General features: G+C 48.0%; 1 protein-coding gene across 1 annotated transcript; it reads right to left on the bottom strand.

Moving 5' to 3' along the window:
- Window positions 1-1,226: 1,226 nt before the first annotated feature.
- On the bottom strand, window positions 1,227-11,205 carry LOC114080117 (NUT family member 2G-like). Its single transcript, XM_071602616.1, has 7 exons — window positions 10,611-11,205; window positions 6,190-6,874; window positions 4,917-5,045; window positions 3,800-3,939; window positions 2,953-3,326; window positions 2,550-2,666; window positions 1,227-1,910 (listed from the first exon to the last, which is right to left on the bottom strand). Exons 1-7 carry the CDS (start codon window positions 11,203-11,205, stop codon window positions 1,227-1,229), a joined length of 2,724 nt encoding a protein of 907 aa, XP_071458717.1.
- Between the last annotated feature and the right edge of the window lie 7,110 nt (window positions 11,206-18,315).

Here is an 18,315-nt window from a genome sequence, read left to right as displayed (position 1 = left end):
TGCCACAAATGCCTCATAGTCACTCGGAGCCTTTTGCTTCCATAGCAGGTCCTCCCCAGATGACTCCACTCCTTGCCTGGAGTGCAAGGAGTCCCTCCCCTAACCATGCTTAGGCAGAAATACTGGGGATATCTTCAAGGACACTGCATGCTTGAGCCCATCTTTTTAATTCAAATAAATTTGTTTCCCCATCTCCTTTTGCCAACAGTGGCTGTGCATCCCTTCATGATCTGTACCTCTTCCCATTCTGGTGCAGCAGGAGTCCTAATGAAGGCTCTTAGGGATGGGTAGAGTTTGTATATTCAGACTCTAATCTCAACTGGAGCAGGTCAAGTTGGTTGCACTGAAAACTGGCAAACTGGGTAGGTCAACCTTAGGTTGGCCAGCACAGAGAGTGACCCAGAGCAGTGGTGAGCTACAGGAGCTGCTAGGTCTGTCAGATGAGTTCCAGGACACTATTGGAAGTGGCTGGCTACTGCCCCCAGGAGAGCAACAGGAGAACTGCTGCCACTAGGAGCTGGGGGTTGCTGACATTCAATGCCAGGTACTAACACTAGGGTCTGAGAGCCCCATGTCAGTCCTCAGATCCCAGAGCTCCAACATCAAGGAAGATGTGCTTTGCCTCTTTGTGATTCCTCTTCATGTCTGGCCCTCAGATAATTGGTAAGAGAGATGTTTAAGGGGCACAGATCATGAAGGGATGCCCAGAGAAGATTCCCTAAACCAAGAGAGGCCTTTTCAATGGTGCGATGATTAGGGTTTTCTCCTAGGATCAGAGGAAGAAACAGTCTAAATCTGCAAACAAGACCCAATAGATGGATGCTTGTGCTTCCTTCGTCCTGGCAACCCCAGTTGTCTCCTCTCAGTTCTCACTGCATGGACATGCACAGAAAATATGGCAGAGTCAGCAGCCACAGAAGATGTTTCCTACCAAACTGCCTTTATTATAACTGACAGTCCAACAGGGTACAGCTTCCCACCAAGGCTTGAACATCGTGACCCTCCCTTCTCAGTACCCTCCCTTCTGCCCCACACCTGCCCTCTTTCTGCATTCCCTGTACCCTCCCACCCCCTTCACTTTCCTGAGAACCCTCAGGAACTGCCCTGTGTGGGGAAGAGGTCTTCACAAGCTGAAGACCTTTGACCCTTCTGGTGTAGAATGAAGCAAAGGTGATTCTTGCCTGAGGGGCAGCCACCCCAGAGGCCACCGGCCAACACTTCTGTCCTCAGGGCCTCTTCTTCTTCTGGTTGCCAGATGATACACACTTTCTCTTCTGAGGCTGTGAGGTTCCACCTAGCTCCAGGTCCACACCTTGCCCTCCGATGACCTGGAGGGGAGGCCCTGTGCAGGGCATCTTTTCCGCATTGCATGAGCGTCCAGTGAGATCGCTCTTCATGGTCATGGCACCTGGAGGAGGGTGGGAGCTGAGGCGCCCCCTCTGGGGAGGTGCGGCCTGGAGTGGTTGGTCTCCTGAGCACAGGGTTTCTATTTGAGGGGCCTGGCTCTGGGACAGTCCCCAGGGCAGCAGGCCGTTCTGGGAGTTAAGGAGGAAATCCAGGCTTTGGAGGTCATCGTCCACACTGCAGCCATTGGCTGTCTTATGTGGCCGCCCAGAAGAAGTGGCTTTTCTGGGACCCACTACGCCTTTGTTCCCCAGGTTTAAGGAGGAGGATCTGCAGTTCTGGGGAGGATGGTTGGAGCCGATGGCCCCCAAAGAGGAAGACCCATGAGAGCCTTGGAAGACAGCAGTGTCCTTTGAACCCAGCAACTCTGGCTCCATGGCCCTGCGCCTCTTCATGACCTGGGAAGCCACCTCTGTGGACGAGTCCTCCATGCCGGCCCCTTGATCAGTGTGATGTTTCCGTTTCTCTGCACCTTGGTTGGCAGGTGCCTGGGAAGCTCTTGAGTCCTGTTGGGACATACCATGACCTTGAGGCCCCTGAAGAGCTGCTTCTTCACAAGCTGAAGGAGAATATGGGCACTGGCCAACTCTTCTACATGCATGAAATGGGCCACAGGGACTGGGACAATCATTTCTATGGGAGGTGGGAAGTGGAGAGACAGACTGAGTCTCTGCTGGCCACCCTCCTGGGCTTCCTTTATTCTTGATGCCCTGAACCCATCCATGACTCTCCTGTCTCCTTCTTTCCCTTCTACATCCTATGTCCTGTTAAGTCACTCAAGGAAACATGTATCATAGGCAGGATAGAGACAGATGACATCCTGTTAGCCACATGACTAGGGTCCTGTGCCTTCCTCATCTACGTGCTATCCCTTGATCCTCTGTCCACCTGTGGCCACTCCCTTTCTTGTCTATTTGTGTCCCTTTGTCTCCTAGCTGGCCAGTATTGCTCTCTGCCTTATCCACTTGGTGTCTTTCTCCAAGTCCCATAACCCTGGTTTGTCTACCTCCATAGTTCTATGTGGTGCCCCTTTCTCTTTATCTTTTCTTTCTCCCCAACCCCTGATGTTCCTGCCATTGTTTGTGAGAAGTATAACCAGTGTACCTTCTACCTGGTTTACTGGGGGACCCTCCTTCCCTGTCTACCTGGTCAGGCGTGAGTCCTTCCTCCTGGTCCAGCTCTTTTGTTAGGGCCAAGATATTTATGGATGGTTCAGAGGAAAGTATTTCTTCCAGGAAGCGGGGGTGAATTATGTTCTCTGCCTGGGATGAGAAGGAAGAGAGGGTGAGTGACCTTGGGAGTAAATAGCCCCAAGTCAGGGAGACTTCTAGTAGAAACCGGAAGCAATGATGATCCCATTCTCGTTACACCATGGGGATATTATAGCCCAACAACCTGCTACAAACATTTACAAGAGTGCGTGCGTGTGTGTGTGTGTGCATGCACACACACACACACACACACATATTCTGCTGAGCATCTGTGCTAGAAGCTCAGTTCCATGAGTTTTGCAACCTTGACTACACCAAGATGGTAGGCGTGGCCCACCTTGTTGACAAAGTCCTCATCAACGTAGCTCAGGAGACTTGGATCTGGGTATAAATCCTCTATTGGCTGATGCTCCAGTCCTTCCTCTCCCAAGATCTCAGCAAGCTCTTCTGTGGACAAGTGGGAGGGCTCCCATGTGGCAAAGCTGGTAGGTCCACATAGCTCATCCATGATGTCCATGTACTCTTGGATGGCTTCAGGTGGGATCTCCTCGGGCGCCTTGGTCTCAGGCCCGTTGGTCTTGGCCACCTTGTTCTTGCGTGCCTTGGTCTTGCGTGCCTTGGTCTCAGGCACCTTGGTCTCTGGTGCCTTTGGTTTGGCTGCTAATGAGCAGGCAGGCTGTACTTTGGGGCTGGTCTTTCTGGAGGTGCACCCTAGGACAGGGAAGACCAGAGTGGTGCATGAATGAGGGATCCATGTTCATCCCAAACACTGGGTAGTAGGCAGGGTTCAGCGGACCTAACCTGGCATGCCATGCATGAGGCAACCTGACCCAGGACCTGAGGGATAAAACAGTGCACCAGATGCACCATCTAGGAGAGTCTAGTGGGAGCACATTTAGAGTGACTGATATTCCATGTGCTCTACCCTCCAAGACCCAAGTCCTGGGCAGATGATATGTGTGTTCTTTGGACAGGCAAAAAGAGAAAAGAGCTGTGTACTTGTGCTGGTGAATACGCAGTTCAAGGCTGGGTGGCAGGGACCTCAGGGGCTAGGGGCTGTTCTGCTTACAAGACCAAATCCCCCACACTGAAGGAAAAGGTCTTATTTGAGACAACAACTTGCCTTAGCCCTTGTCACCATTCAGAGACTATCGTGGGCTCCTGTGGGAAAGAGGGAACCCTACCTGGCCGTTGGAAAGCCTCAAGGACTGGCGGCTTTGAAAGTTGCAGCATTGGAGGTACAGGAGGAGGTCGGCACTGGAAGACCCCTGACAGCTGCATCCTTGGATCCTCCATCTCCTCGGCAGCCTCAAACTCCATGAACCTTGGTGGGTAAGGGAGGCACAGGCTGAGCTGAGAAGCAGGTCAGCCATACCAGGCAGGTGCTAGCCCCATACCAGGGAGGAGCTGGGGGCAGAGATATGGAGCTGTGTCCTGGAGTGGTTCAGGCCATTCCAGGAGGGAGCTGCTACATAGGAAGAGTGGCAGTTCTGAGGGAACACCACATCAGCCAGCACCTAAAGGGAATCAGCTGAGTGACGCGGCATAGCCCTAGGTGACCCTTGTTTCCCCTGTCCCTGCCAGGAACCACATGGATCAGGCAAGTTCCAGAAACTGGTCAGGGAAGTGATGTATATGAGGGTCCTGGCCCAATTAAGGGATGCTGAGGCTGGGACCTTGAGGATCACCTGGGAATGAAAGGCATAGGAGGGGTCATGTGGAGGTGGAAGCTAAACTGAGAACATTGGGTTGCTTCCCCAGAGGGCTGGTTCTTTTTCTTCCTTTCTCTTGTTGGAATGCCAGGGATTTCATAGAGCAAAGGCAGTAAAGATGGCAGACCTGTCCTAGGGCATCTGAGGTTCTGGATGCCCCTGACCCTGCACTCTTCACTGCCACCCTCTTCTGGTACATTGGGTTAAAGGGGTGACCACTTTCATGAGATCCAGTAGTCCCCACTCTGTAAAGAGGTGCCAGTTCCCGGGCAGGTGGTGTGTGTGAGGCTAGTGGAACTCTTTACTTCTGCCCAGACAACAAAGGAGAAGGAGTCAGTGTGGCTGGACTGGTTTCTTGTACTCATTGTGACCCTGAACCTCAAGGCACAGTTGGAATCACGAACACTGAGGCTGGAGATTCTGGGATTGTTGCAGAGAGAATGTCCAGCGCTTCAGCTAGAAGGAACTGCAACTTGGAGAGCTAGACGCCTCAGAGCCAACACATAGGTAGGTGACATGCCCTACCCGACCCTGCTGTGCAAACCCTGAATTCCCACCACTAGGTTCTGGGCCCTGGAATCTAGCTCACTTTTGTGAGGTCTCATAGAAGACCATCCGGTCAAAGTTGCTGGTGCGCTGCCATTCCTGCAAACCCTTCCGCAGGCCCTCTTCCATGGTCATGGTGGGCTCCCGTCGGGACAGAGACCGAAGCACTGGGCTGGAATTCATCAGGATCAGTGTCCACAAGGTCACCCTCCTTCATCAGCAGACCAACATACCTTCCTAACTTTGTTACATTTGACCCATCATTTTCACCTCAAAGTATTGACATTGGGACTCCAGGACACTTATACCAAACCTGAACACCAAGGGCTGCATTGAGCAGCATGATTGTGCTTGGATTCCTCAATGATGTGGTGTACTAGGTGCTGAATGTTTTTATCCTCCCGCATTCACCTGTTGAAGCCCTAACCCCCAGTGTGATGGTATCTGGAGACTGGCTTTAGTGCTTAGAGGGTTAGATGAGACCCTGAGGGTGGTGCTTCATGGGGGCATTAGTGGTCTTCCTGGAGAAGGAGGAGACACTGAAGAGATGTCAGTCATGTGAGGACGCAGGTGAGCCAGCTGTCTTCCCAGCAAGGAGAAGAGAGCGTTCATGGGACTTTAGGTCAGGTACCCTTTACCTGGGAATCCTGATTCCAGAACTGTGAGAAAGGAATACCTGCCTGTGTTTGTGTCCACGTGTTCCATAGTGTCCTGTATGGTGGCCCAGGCTGACTAAGACAGTGCACAGAATGGCCTGGGAGCACAGTTACAAACTGGGGCAAAGATGAACATGCCCATGCAGTATCCAAAGACAGCTTCCCCATGAGTGTGACATCACCAGAGGGTCCCAATCAGGAGTTCATGACAATGTGTGTGGGTATCCTTAGAGTTCTGTCTTGGGGCCAGCACCCCTGACCCCACTTGTGGTTGTGATGTCCTCTGTGCCAGGAACAATCAGCTCTATGGTGGAAGGTGAAATGACTGGGGGAGGGACCATTATGTGGAGTCAGACAGCCCACTCCAGTTCCTGGCCCACATTACCCCCAGGAACCTCCTCTGACCTTGAGTCCTCCATGTGATGGAGATGATCATTGGAAACAAAGATTGCCTGCACTCACAGGGCTGTGATGGGCACCGGACACAAGGCACGTTTCATTCCCTGGTGTGAGGGGATACATCTGGGAATGTAAGGCTCTCAGCTTGTCCCCTCACCCTCAGGACCTTTCTTCCAGTTCCCCTACATCCCAGCCCCCTCTTTCCAACCCATGCTTTTCGTCCTCACAGAGCTCAAGGAGGAGCCTGAGGAGAACACTCACATGAGGAAGCAGGAAAGTGCTTCCACATCAGGAGTCTGAGGAAGGTGCCTGCGGACCAGGGTCTTGAAGCGCTGCCAGCGTCTGAAGTTCTCATAGACGCTGGGAGGTCCGCCGGAGTCATCTGGTGGCACCGCAGATGGGAAGATGGGTGGTGCACCTGCCCCATACACTGTACCTGGCCACTGGCACGCATCCATTGGGAACATGATGGGGGCCAGCTGGGCAAATGGCCGTGGTGCTGGAGGGCGAAGGCCCAGGTGCCAGTGGATCCCATAGTTCTGGATCCCCCCACTGGCTGAGGCAGGCACAGTGGTCCTCGGGGCAGAAGGTGCCGTGAGGAATGGAGCAGGATGCTCCACACCCCCACAGAAAGCCCCTGGGGCCCTGAAGTTGAGGGGTGCCTGAGTGTGGGCAATGTTCTGAATATGAGGAGGCCCTGCTGGCCTCAGTTGTGGCCCATGTTGTCCAAAGGTGGACAGCCCAGGCACATATGGTTGTCCAGGGTAAGTGGACAGCACCAGAGGGTTACCCTGGGAGATGGGTGCAGTCACCCGTGGTACCAAGGGAAGCTCCCAGAATGGCTGGTGTGTTGGCACAGGGGCAGCTGGAAGAAAGGGCAGGCCCTGGAACGCAGACATGTGGGCACCAGGATTGACGTTCATGCCTGGTCTCTGGGATGCAGATGCTGTGGAGGCAAAGCAAACGGGAGAATGGAGGAGGGGAAATGGCAGCAGGATTGAGGCCCCCCAGTTCCTTAGTCTGTGGGAATCTGAGGACAAATGCTCACAGCTCAGGGCCCTGTGGGCAGGCAAATTGTGCAGTTTGCAAACTTCCCTGAGTGAATTTCATGGTGTGTTCCCTTTGTCATAGTTCTACCCAGAGAAAACTAGTTCCCAGGACACCAGGACTCCCTGAAAGCTGTCAGTGGACTGTGGCACCTCAGCTTTCCCTGCCTCTGAGAGGTCCCTTGTGCATCCTTGGCAGACAATCCCTTGGCCTCCTAGGTGACTCCCTAGAAATGGATCAATGTGACTCTGCTCAGTGGCACCGTGCCCCTCCCCATGCTCGCCAACAGGGTAAGGGACCTTCCCCTGGGCAGTTCTAGGCACTCCAAGGTCATTTGTGAAGGTGACAGGTTCTCAAGATTATTGCCCCATCACCTGCTCAGCCTTCTTATTGCTTATACTCCGTGTCTACCCCTCCCCTTCTTTCCTAGACTTGCACAAACAAACAAAAATCCCCTGAATAAAATCTGTCCCTAGCTAGGGGCTGAGGAACCCTGAAGGTCAGCCAGAAGCACTTCCTGCTCAGAATGTGGGTGCTTCTCCCAGAATTTCCCACAGTAAACACTAAATGGGGGACAGATTCTGGCCTGCCATGTCCCCAGTGTTCATTGGTCCCTGCCATGATACACAAGCTCTGTTCCCAGGGAAGAGGTCTGTGTGATAGACACTGATTTCGCTGAAACCCTCTCCTGCCCTGACCAGCAATGGCTTCTGAGGATCATGGAAGGTGATGGCATCGTGAGGATTGGGGCATTTCAGAGATTTTCACAGCCACTGGTCATGTTGGTACTGGGCCTGGGAATTGGAGCCATTATGCAGTCCTTTTCCTTTGAGCTCCCAAACAAAGGAAGGAAAATGTCACAGAGAACCAGGTCTGCACCAGCTGCCAGGCGTGGCCAGGTTGTCTAGAGCACATCCCTGTTCACCAGGACGTCATGCAGAGTGTAATCAGGGAATGCGAGGTCCTCCCCACTTCCACGCTTGCACATGTTGATCAGGACCCCTGCCTAACTTCAAGTGACAACATGAGTTGGGCCCCTTCCTAACTGGGTGCTATTCTCCTTCCTCTCTTGTAAAGAACCCAGTCATCTTCAAACCTGATCCTCGAAAAAAGAAGGACAACCCACAAGTGTTCATGGAGTACCAAACAAGGAAGATGAGAGAAGTCTTCCTGCCCACATGAAATGAAAGGATTGGGCTACCCCACAGAGAGGGGCCAACACCAAGAAGCTCTGAAAGAACTCCTCTTTCCATGAAAGTGATAACGATTCAGACGACCTCACAGGAGCCCAGATGTATGTCGGTTAAGTTTTCCTGGGTTCCCTGACCTTTAGGAATAGAGAACAACCAACTGTCTGAATGGAAGGAGAAGTTTTCCTGGGCAGGAAGTTGGCGAGGTGCCCTGGGCTGTGGCAGTTGGAGTGCCCTGCAGCCTCACCCACAGAGAGTATATCACACTGCGTCTGTGGTCATTTGTGAGCCCCACTGGGCAGTTTTCTAGCTAAGAACACTTCTCACCACTGCCCACTTATGATCTGAGACCCTTCAGTTGAACCCCTCACAATGATATCCCAGGCAGCTTCCATGTGTCTGAAGAATGGACCCAGGTCTCACTCATCCTCTCCCCTCGCCCTTCAGGGAGCCCAAACTGCCCAACACTGTGATACCGTCTCTGACTGCCTAAAAAGCCACGAAGTGACCTGTGTCCATTCTACAACGATGCAATCCCTTGGCCTTTCTCCTTTCCGTTGGCCCCATGTACTTCCCGTGAGTTGTCTGGATCTATGTCTTAGGAGCTCTCCTCCCCATGAGCAGTATCAGTCTTCCCTGGGCTTTCCCAGCCACGTCAAGTGTGTCCTCTAGTGGACTTTCCTTCCTCTATTTCTTCTCACATGGAGAAAGTGCTCCATTCAAATTCCCAAGGATTTAAGGAGTGACCAGCAGTCAAAAACCAAACCCTCCAGGCTCACCTCCTCCTAAAGGCTAGGACACTGGACACAGAGTCTCGAGTCTCCAGAGTGGGAAACGTCAACACAGGACCCAGAGAGTGACCTGGCTATAGCAGATGCTCAGGGTCCAACTGAGCAAAGCTGGGCAAAGTTTGAATGTAAACCCCAGTGGAATGTTGGATCCAGACATTCTGCAGGGGGGGAGGGGCTGAGGGCAGCAGACCTGGGTGGGGGCTGGGCAGACATTCCATGAAGAGCTCTGGCAGGTATGGAAGAACCTCAAGTTCACATCAAGTAGTTTAGTAGTGACACAAGAGGTGTGTGCCTCCAGGCCATTTTGCAATAGTTTCTCAAATGCACAGGAGAGTGGCATGACAGGTGCCCCTCTATTCCAATGCCTCCCCTGTCATTTTTGTTTTCTTCCCCTATTGGGCAGGGCCAGTCAACAGGGCTCTCATCAGCCATAAGAGCATGGGTATAAACAGCCAATACTCTAAGCTGTAGGGTGTGGCTTGCATTCTATAGGATATAATGGTTTTTCATCTCATCATGTCTGTAAAATGCACACTTTGGTGTTTATGAAATATTCATAAACAAGCCTTTTCAAAGGAACCCAGAGGCAATCCTTGACACTCAGGAACTGAAAACATGCTTCTTTCATTCTTCACTTGTCAAGTCTTCTAATAACTTCCCACATTCATGTCATTGATATTATATCTGGCAGGTTGATTTTTTTTTTTTTTTTCTGAGTCAGTGAAATAAGTGAAACAATAGGGGCAGTATGGAAAAAGTGTCTTCTCCTCATTCCACAATCAGTATTTTTTTAAAATAATGGTTTAGTGTAACTAATGATGGAGAGTATATTTTTGAAGCAAGGTTTATTTGCTAGACTGAGATAGATTTCAGGGCCCTTGGAAACTCTCTAATCAGTGCTTTGCTACTTAGCTTCACCCTGTACCCCATGCAATCAGTTTTGCACTGTTTCAGATGCATATAAGCCAAGTAGCTCAAAACCAATTCGTGCAAAGAGGCCATGGGAACTAGCCGTGAATTGTCCTTCTGCCCTACCGTGAAACAAAAAGGTTTCTGCACATGGATGTCCACTTAATCAGGAACATTGGCGGAATGGCTAAAGGTCCTGTCTGCCTCCTGTAGAGCCTTTAGTTCTGTGCAGGGGGAGGCCCTTGGCAGTGTCACCTGTGACATATCTTCTCCATTATCCTTTAGAGTGATACTAATTACCCAAATCCCCAGAGAGAGCATCAAGGGAGTGGATTTTCTTTTTCAGTGTGTTCTAAGGTCATGCGAATCCATGGTACACATTCGAAAAACTTCCAGCTGAAAGTATGCCTTGTAGGAGACAAAGAAGAGGATCAATTTGCTGTCTGCTGAAATTGGTCAACATTGCCAAGTCTTCATTAAACGTAGAAGAAAAACTTTTAGAGAGAACATTTGAGCATCCGTATCTATTGGGAGAGCTCTCCGTATGTAGTAAGATGCCGAGGACAGTAAATGCAGCAGTAGGTAAAATCAAGGAATGGGGTTTTCAGAGGTTGCCCAGACCTATAATTCTCTGCAGAACTGTTTCTTACTGGAACCTACAGATGGACTGGGAGGAAAGCACACACTGATGTTTGGATGAGTGAACAGGAATCAAAAGGACTGAGTGCAAAAGGGGTAAAATCACCCGGCCCAAGATGAGTCTGTGTTTCAGGGTCGAGAGAAGCCAAGCAGTGCAGCAGGGTGGTCTCTAATGCAGGGATGGCAGGTTTGTAGATGGACTCGCTGAACGCAGGGCCAGCCCAGAGGCTGTGGGACGAGGAGCCGCCTTTCCTGAGACACCCAGAAGCCTTCAGCCCCACTTGGTCCTCTTGCAGCGGGGCGCTCCTGGCTTCCAGTCTGCTCCGCACCCCTCGCGCATGCGCACGCCCTTGGCTGGAGGCGCTCTGGCGCTCGCGGGCCACCATCCAAGGGCTCCAGAGTCGGTTGGGGCTCGGGCGTCCGTTGGGGCTGCAGCGGGGCAAGGCACAGGCGCGAGCACGGACGACGGGTTCCCAACGGCCGGCCAGGTTCCCATGGCGGCATCCAGACTCAGTCCCATAGGCTCCGAGGTACTGGACCCGCGAACCTCTCTGGTCCCCAGTGTGTCCCTGCCTGGTCCTCTGGCCCCTGCGCCTCGCCGGGCAGCCCGGGCGCTGGCCTTGGCTCCGGTGGGACGTGGGCCGCCCGCACGAGGCCCGGAAGTGAGGGGCGCGTCGGCCTGTGCGATGGCCATTGTCCATCCGTGTCCCTTACAGCCTGTGTGGCTCCAGGGCACCTGTGCAGTGATTGAGAAGTGGGGTCCAGGTCAGCAGGTCCGCGGCTCCTGTCGGTGTCAGACGAAGTGGTGACGGTCATCTCCTTGTTCCTGGTGAAAGCTGTGAATGTTGGGGACAACTGTCAGCCGGCATCTGGGTTGTTAGGCCGAAGGAAGCGCATTTCTCGTGACGTTAGCGACTTTGCAGAAGGGAACACACTGAGCCGAGTGTGCTGAGTCCGCTGTGGTCACACCGTGGTTGACGAGCCCTCCTAGGTGGGCTGTTGGTGGGCCCGGCTGGACAGAGCACCTAAATGTGATGGGAGAACCATGTGGCCCCAAGTCGTGTGCAATAAAGAGACTCGTGTTGTATTATTACATTTTGTGGTGCTCATCTTTTACATTAGGAAAGTTATGTGTTCTCTCTTTGTAAATGTTCATTGGCCACTGCGGTGTCAGAGCTTGGTTTTGGGGATGCTAATACGTTTTGATTCTGCTTTTGCCTGCGGTGCATGGTTGCATCTGACTATGTTGCAAGCTTTTTTCCTTCTTGGGAATTATGTAAATTCAGAGGCCATGAATTTTTGGTTGCATGTCCATTTTGAAGATGGTGTTCCAAAGTGTGTATTTGCATTCATAGTTTTGGGTTTGTTATGTTTTCAGTTGGCTGGTGAGAATCTGAGATTTGTATGTGTCTGGATGGATTATTGAGAGAAAGTTGTATCTCTAATGGGAGAGTAGGAAAGTTGCATTTGGAGGGTGTGAGAAATAATACATATCAACTCAGGGAGTTTGGTGTAGGTGTTTGTATTTTGGCTTTGGAATATTTCACCTGTGGTTCTCCGCACCACCCCCCACCCCAAATGCTGCAATTTTTGTTTATATCATGGGTTATTTGGAAGAGATATGTGCATGTGTATATGAGCAATGTTAAGTAACACCTTTGGGTGTATTTTTTGATGGGTATACAATCTGTTTTGGGAAATGTAGTGGGAATGTTTGTGTATTTAGGATATTATGTGTATTTGTGGGTTTGTTTGTTGTTGTTTTATGGATTTTTGTATTTCCTTGTGTGAAGTCACGTCTATGGCTAATCTTGAGGCGTGGCAGAATGAATATGTGTGATTGTGATGTGAAGTGTATATTATTCTCCATTTGGGGAAATGGATGATTTATTTCTTTGTGAATATTTGGAAGTGTGTGACTTTGTATATGCAGGTAATGTGAGATAATAGGACTTTGCATATTTATATGTAGCTATTTGATGCTTGTGGAGAGTTACATGTGTATTGACTGTAGTTACTAGCATTCTTTGGGTTTGTATGGGGTGTTTTATAATCAGAGTTGTGTGAAGAAAGAATGTTAAGGGGACAGGTATTGCAGGGGTATGGCAGTTTTGATGAATATCTTCGTTGGCAACGTGTTTTAAGTGGGGATTTACTAGTATGTAACTGGGAAGTAAGGCTGTCTGTATCTGATGGAATGCTGGGCTTGTGCATTTATGCCAAAAAGTATGAATTATATTTGTATGTATTATAGGTGTGTAATATGCTACAATTATTTCTTAGTATTTGGGGGATGTTGGATCTGGTTTCCATTTAAAAAAATTAAAAATTTATAAAATTTATGAGTGGGTTGATGAGTATTTTTAAGTGGTGTGCTAGAGAATATTGTGTGTGTTTGGCATGTGTACTACTTTGTGTATATTGAGCTGTGGGTGGATGAATCATGTAAGTTTATTTTCATAAATGTGGTTGTTATATCAAAGTTTATTTGTTTGAAGAATGCTGGGGTGTCTACAAGTGTGTGAAAATGTTTGGGGATTAGGTTTATGTTGTGTTCTGAAGATGTGGAATGTGGCAGTGTTTGAGAGGGGTTGTATATTCAGTATTGGGAATGTTTGCGTATATGTGTTAGTGTGTGGGAGTTGTGTGTGATTTAGTCACTGTACCTTTGTACATGTGTTTGCTCTTCTTTGTGTATTGTTTGGTACTGTGATATGAACCCAGGGCCTCATACTTGTGTAATGAGTGTTTTTGTATGCAGCATATGAGTGTTTGGGCTCAAGGGTCCTGTTTCTGTTTATTCTGGAATGTAATGTTTAGAGAGATTGGTGATGTTGCTTGAGGGAGTGGTCCTGACTTTGTGTTTTGTCTTATGCAGTTGAAACCTGTAGGTTATGGTGGTCATGTGAGTATTTTAACTCCTGGTTGTTTTGATGAGTATTCTGGGGTTTGGGAGGTTCGTTGTGTTTGTTTAGAAATAGAGAAGCCATGTAGACAGGCTGTGCATTTGGGAATAGCAGATTACAGGAATTTGAGAGTTTTAGGCTTTTGCTTCAGTCTTGGCTGGGGGGTGGTGTCTGAGACAACTTGTGTATGCTAGGTGGTTTTCTGGAGTCTGTGCCCATAGAATTTTCACAGTGTGCATATGGACAGTGTGTCTGTTGTATGTTTGTATCTAGCGCATGTGTATGTGTGCGCATAGTTATAGGAATGGCGTGAACATTCAGGGTATTATGGATTTCTATTTTAGGTAAAAATTGGTAATTTGTCTATGTGTTGATGGTGCAGGTGTCACCAGTGAAGGGTTTGAAAAGGTCTTCAGAAATGTAGGCTCCTCTACTCAAACCTTCAGGTTTCTTGGCAGAGAAGAATTTAAGGCCCAGATTTTAGGGAAAGAGAAAGAGCTTGATTGCAAAGCAAAAGTGGCCATACTTAGAGGCCAAGTAGCCTCCCTGTCAGATGGTTGGTGGCTTCTGTTGTTCAGAGCATTGGCTGCATGATGTGCAGAAGTCATAAAGTTGTATGACTTCTTGGGCATGAGGTGAGATGGTAGTTGTTCTCTCTATGCAGAATGCTCTGATAACCAGCTGGGCAGCTACAGGGGCTGTTGGCTTCTCTGGGCCATAGCTGGTGGGCAGAGACACCTTGTTTCATGGTTTGAGCTGTTGAAAGCCAAAATCTGTGCCTCAGCTACCATGTGCCTCCTCAAACCTCATACACACACACACACACACACACTAGAGGTGTTCTAGTAAGATGTCCTTTAGGGGTAGGCAGAAGAGCCTTGACTTCTAGTTTACAGGGGTGTAAGTGTCCCACCATGGTTAAATCCCACTACCAAACTGGAGCCACTAAACACAGTGTATCACAGTGTTCAGTGATGCACTGATCCTTGGGCAAGTGACTTTGCTCAAGGGTCTTAACCTCTCTGAGCCTCAGCTTACTTCTCTATAAAACTGGAATAATAAAGCTAACTCTACAAGATTGTGAAGACTAGAGTTAAGGTGTAAAGTGCTTGGAGCAGTGAATGGTGTGTTTTTAGTAGCTGCCAAAAATGTTTGGTATCCTGTTTATTGGTCCTTCCAGAATATAACTGTCCATCTCCTTAATATATCCCCTGTTTCCATCCATATCAGTGCATCAGCGTGTATTCCGTGGCCCATGGGGAACATGGGCTCCCTACTCTTGCTCCTAAGCCCTAACTTCCACCTCTCCCTCATAAGAACATTGAGTTTAGCATCTGTCTCATGTAGGATTGATACCTCAGGGACAGCAAGCAGACCCTTTGACTTGAAATCCTCCAGAGCATCCTTCAGCGGCTGCATTAATTAAGCAATGAAAAATGAAAAAGATATAGGAGGGTGTGTTTTTGACTTTCCAAAAGTCAAGTATGATAACTTTCTCTTGGGTAATATTTGTTCCTCAGAGTCTACACCTAGTTGAGGGAGTAGCAGAAATGACCTGGTTCCTTACCTCAGTGCATCTCTGCCCTGAGCCATGTGACTCAACACAGCCTCCCTTGTGTCCTGGCTCTGAGCTTTCTGCCTTGCTTGGAGTCCTCCTCTTTCTTTTCTGTCATAGACAGGAGGACATCATGAGGCTGACTGCTGGAGGATATGGCCCTGGGAGAGGTGCATGTCCCTGTCACTTGAGTGAGGCCAGACTGGGGGAGGAGAGCTGTCTGGCAGAGCCATCCCTAATCCTGACCCTCATGCCTGAGAGGATAAATATCTGTCATTTTGAATGGCTGAGTTTTCCAGTGTTTGTTAGTCTACAATATGGGTTCACTAGGTATCTAGTGCACCCGAAAATGAATGTACACCTTAAGATAAGATTGTATCCAGTGAAGAGAAAACCACAGAAGTTGAAACTGTTCAGTACAAGGTAATGTATTCTTCCATTTGCACTCTTCCTCAAGCCTGTATTTGTAGCCCTTCCCTTCTTTCTGTAGAGACCCTGTCCTTTAATTTAATTGCTGACTGATTCTCTCCAAAAACTCCATGTGTGAATCCATAATACATATATTTGTTTATTGTCTATTTCCTTCTGTGGGGTGAAATATCCATAAGAGAGATAGTCTTTCAGTGTCTCTTGGTGCTTAATGAGTAATCATTGAAGGAATCAAAGAATGCTGTCTTATGTTGAGTTCCTTGCAGTTCAGTCCTGAGACCGTTTTGCCAGCATTGTATTTTTTTTTTTTTGAAGAAAAGTTCAAAAAGACCATAATCAGGCTGAGGAGAAGCTGAAATACGACCCAGGCCCCCAGACAGTCTCAGCTAGCCTCATGTGTCAGGGAAGAATTAATATTGTCATTAGGGCTGTGCTCAGCTTTTTATTACGCATTTATCCATGAAACCTCCCTAGAAAGTTGTAAGAGCTCTTGAGGGTGCTCTCTATAGCTGATGCAGAGGTCAAAGGAGCTGACAGCCAAGGCTGTTTCCAGCAGCATTCTCAGAAACTGGTAAAAGAGTCCCTTCATTGAGAATAGATCCAGGTTGCAGATGTCCGTGTCCAACATAGTCTACTTCTGATGAGCTCAAATTCATTACTTTCATTTCCATTCTGAGGAAGGAAAAAACCAAATGTGTGTTTGTGTTCAGGATTGTGGGAGTTGTTTGCATATGTTCAGAGTAATTTATGTTTATATGTTTAGGTTTTCATGTGTGAATTTTGGGGCTGTGAGAACTCAAGCCCAGCCTCTAACATACATTTTTGATATGGAAGAATTTCAGGAGAAAATTTGTTAGTGTTCTGTTGAGCATTTTACATCGTGTGTGTATGTTTTTTCACTGTAACCTAGTAGAGTCAATGACTTGAGAAGTAGTGAGAATGAGCTTTATTAGCAACAAGCTGTCCTGCTGGAATGGGAGATTGTAGGCTCCAAGGAACATATATGATGGTCCTAGGTGGGTGCCTCAGTTGTCTAGTGTTTCAGGAAAGTAGCCTCTTCTGGAGTGTGGGCTGTGTATGTCTTATTCATGTATATGTCACCAAGAGTTTCAGTCCAGTAGATCTAATCAAGACTTAAGTGATCAAAGTTTCTGTGTTAAAATTCTTGATTAGAGTGGTTTGTGGGTTTTGTTTAGTCAACATTTCTCTTTCTGTTATTCGAGGGGGTAGTGGTTACTGGGGATTGAACTCAGGGGCACTTGACCACTAAGCCACATCCCCAGCTCTAGTTTGTATTTTATTTAGAGACAGGGTCTCACTGAGTTGCTTAGCACTTCACTGTTGCTGAGGCTGGCTTTGAACTCTCGATCCTCCTGCCTCAGCCTCCCAAGGTGCTGGGATTACAGGTGTGCACCACCGTGCCTGGCATGATCAACATTTCTGGCAAGCATGTTTTCAGGTGTGACCTTCTCCCATAACTTCGGACTGGGGAGTTTCCAAGAACGGAGGGTCTTGTGCATTTCTAGCTGGGTTTATAGTGTGCAGCTAATCTGTGAGAGACAGGGCAGGTATAAGCTAAGAGAATTGGATTTTGATTGGGTGAAGGGCTTTTTTGTTCTTTCATGATGTTTCTTTGATTATATTTATTATAAGAGGGCCATTTGACCAAAAGACATTTTGTAATAAAAAGATCCCTATTTTATTATTAATTTTGTGGTACTCATGTGTTGAGCAGTGAAACTGATGATATGCTCTCACGTGGTGTTGGTGGGCTGTTAGGGGGTCCTTGTATGTATTTCTGGATGCCAGAAAGTTTTCCTTTCATTTTGATGGGCATGAAGATCATGGAGTGGTTATTTGTATGAGAAAATGAGATGCTGCACTTTTCCTGGAGGGATGGTAAGAATTCAGAGGGCTTGAGTGTTTTTTACTCTTTTTTTTTTTTTTTTTTGGTGAGATGCTGGTGTCCCTAATGTGTTGATATGCATTCAAAGTTTAGGGTTTGTTTTGTTTTCAACTTACCCATGAGAATCTGATATGTGTTCACCGGTGTGGGTGGTGGTGTCTGGGTGGCTATTTGAGACCAAGGGAAAGTCATGATGTGTTTTGTGAGACTGTGCAGTGTTTGGTGTATTCGGAGGGCTGTTACTTATTTGTTTAGGCTCATGAATGCACCTTGGGATGTTTGGGTGTAATGTGTGTGTTTGCGTATGGGCTATGTTAATGAATGTGTTTGGGTCTAAATCTCTGGGTTTGCCATGTGATTGATGTAGTTGGGAAATGGAAGAGGGGTACTTGTATATTTGGTACTTGGTTATGTGGGGTTTTATAAAAAATTTCTTTTCTTTATTCACGTATATGTATTTGTGTGCTTGAAGGCTAATTTTGTGGAGTAGTAGGATGAATATGTTCAAGTGTGGTGTGGAGTTGATAGGGTTCTGCATTTTTGAAGACAAGGAGTTATTCATAGTTGGGAGTGTGTGAGCTTGTATATGAAGATAGTATAATGTTTTGTGTATAATTGGGTATATTTGCATATTTTATGTAATGGGTGACTGTGTAGAAATGAGATGCCTATGGAGAGTTACTTGTGTATTGAGTTTGTATTAACTACCACACCTCAGGAGTACGTGTGTTTGTGTTGCATGTGTTCATAATAGTTGTGAGAAGGAGAATATTTATGTGTCAATTAGTATGTTTATTTAAGGGACATGACAGTTGATATCTGCTTTCTGGGGCTATATATATATATATATATATATATATATATATATATATATATGAAGTAGAAAGTTATTTGTAACTGGGAGGTGAGGATCTATGTATGTGATGAAGAGGTGACATTGTGCTGTGGGAATTGTGTTTATATGTTTTAGGGATACATGATACAGTTATTTGTTAGCATTTGAGTAAAAATAAAA

Source organism: Marmota flaviventris, chromosome 16 (assembly GCF_047511675.1).
Source record: "Marmota flaviventris isolate mMarFla1 chromosome 16, mMarFla1.hap1, whole genome shotgun sequence".
Classification (NCBI taxonomy): Eukaryota; Metazoa; Chordata; class Mammalia; order Rodentia; family Sciuridae; genus Marmota; species Marmota flaviventris.
The sequence above is the reverse complement of the archived record's forward strand: the minus strand, read 5'-3'. Positions and strand labels throughout refer to the sequence as shown.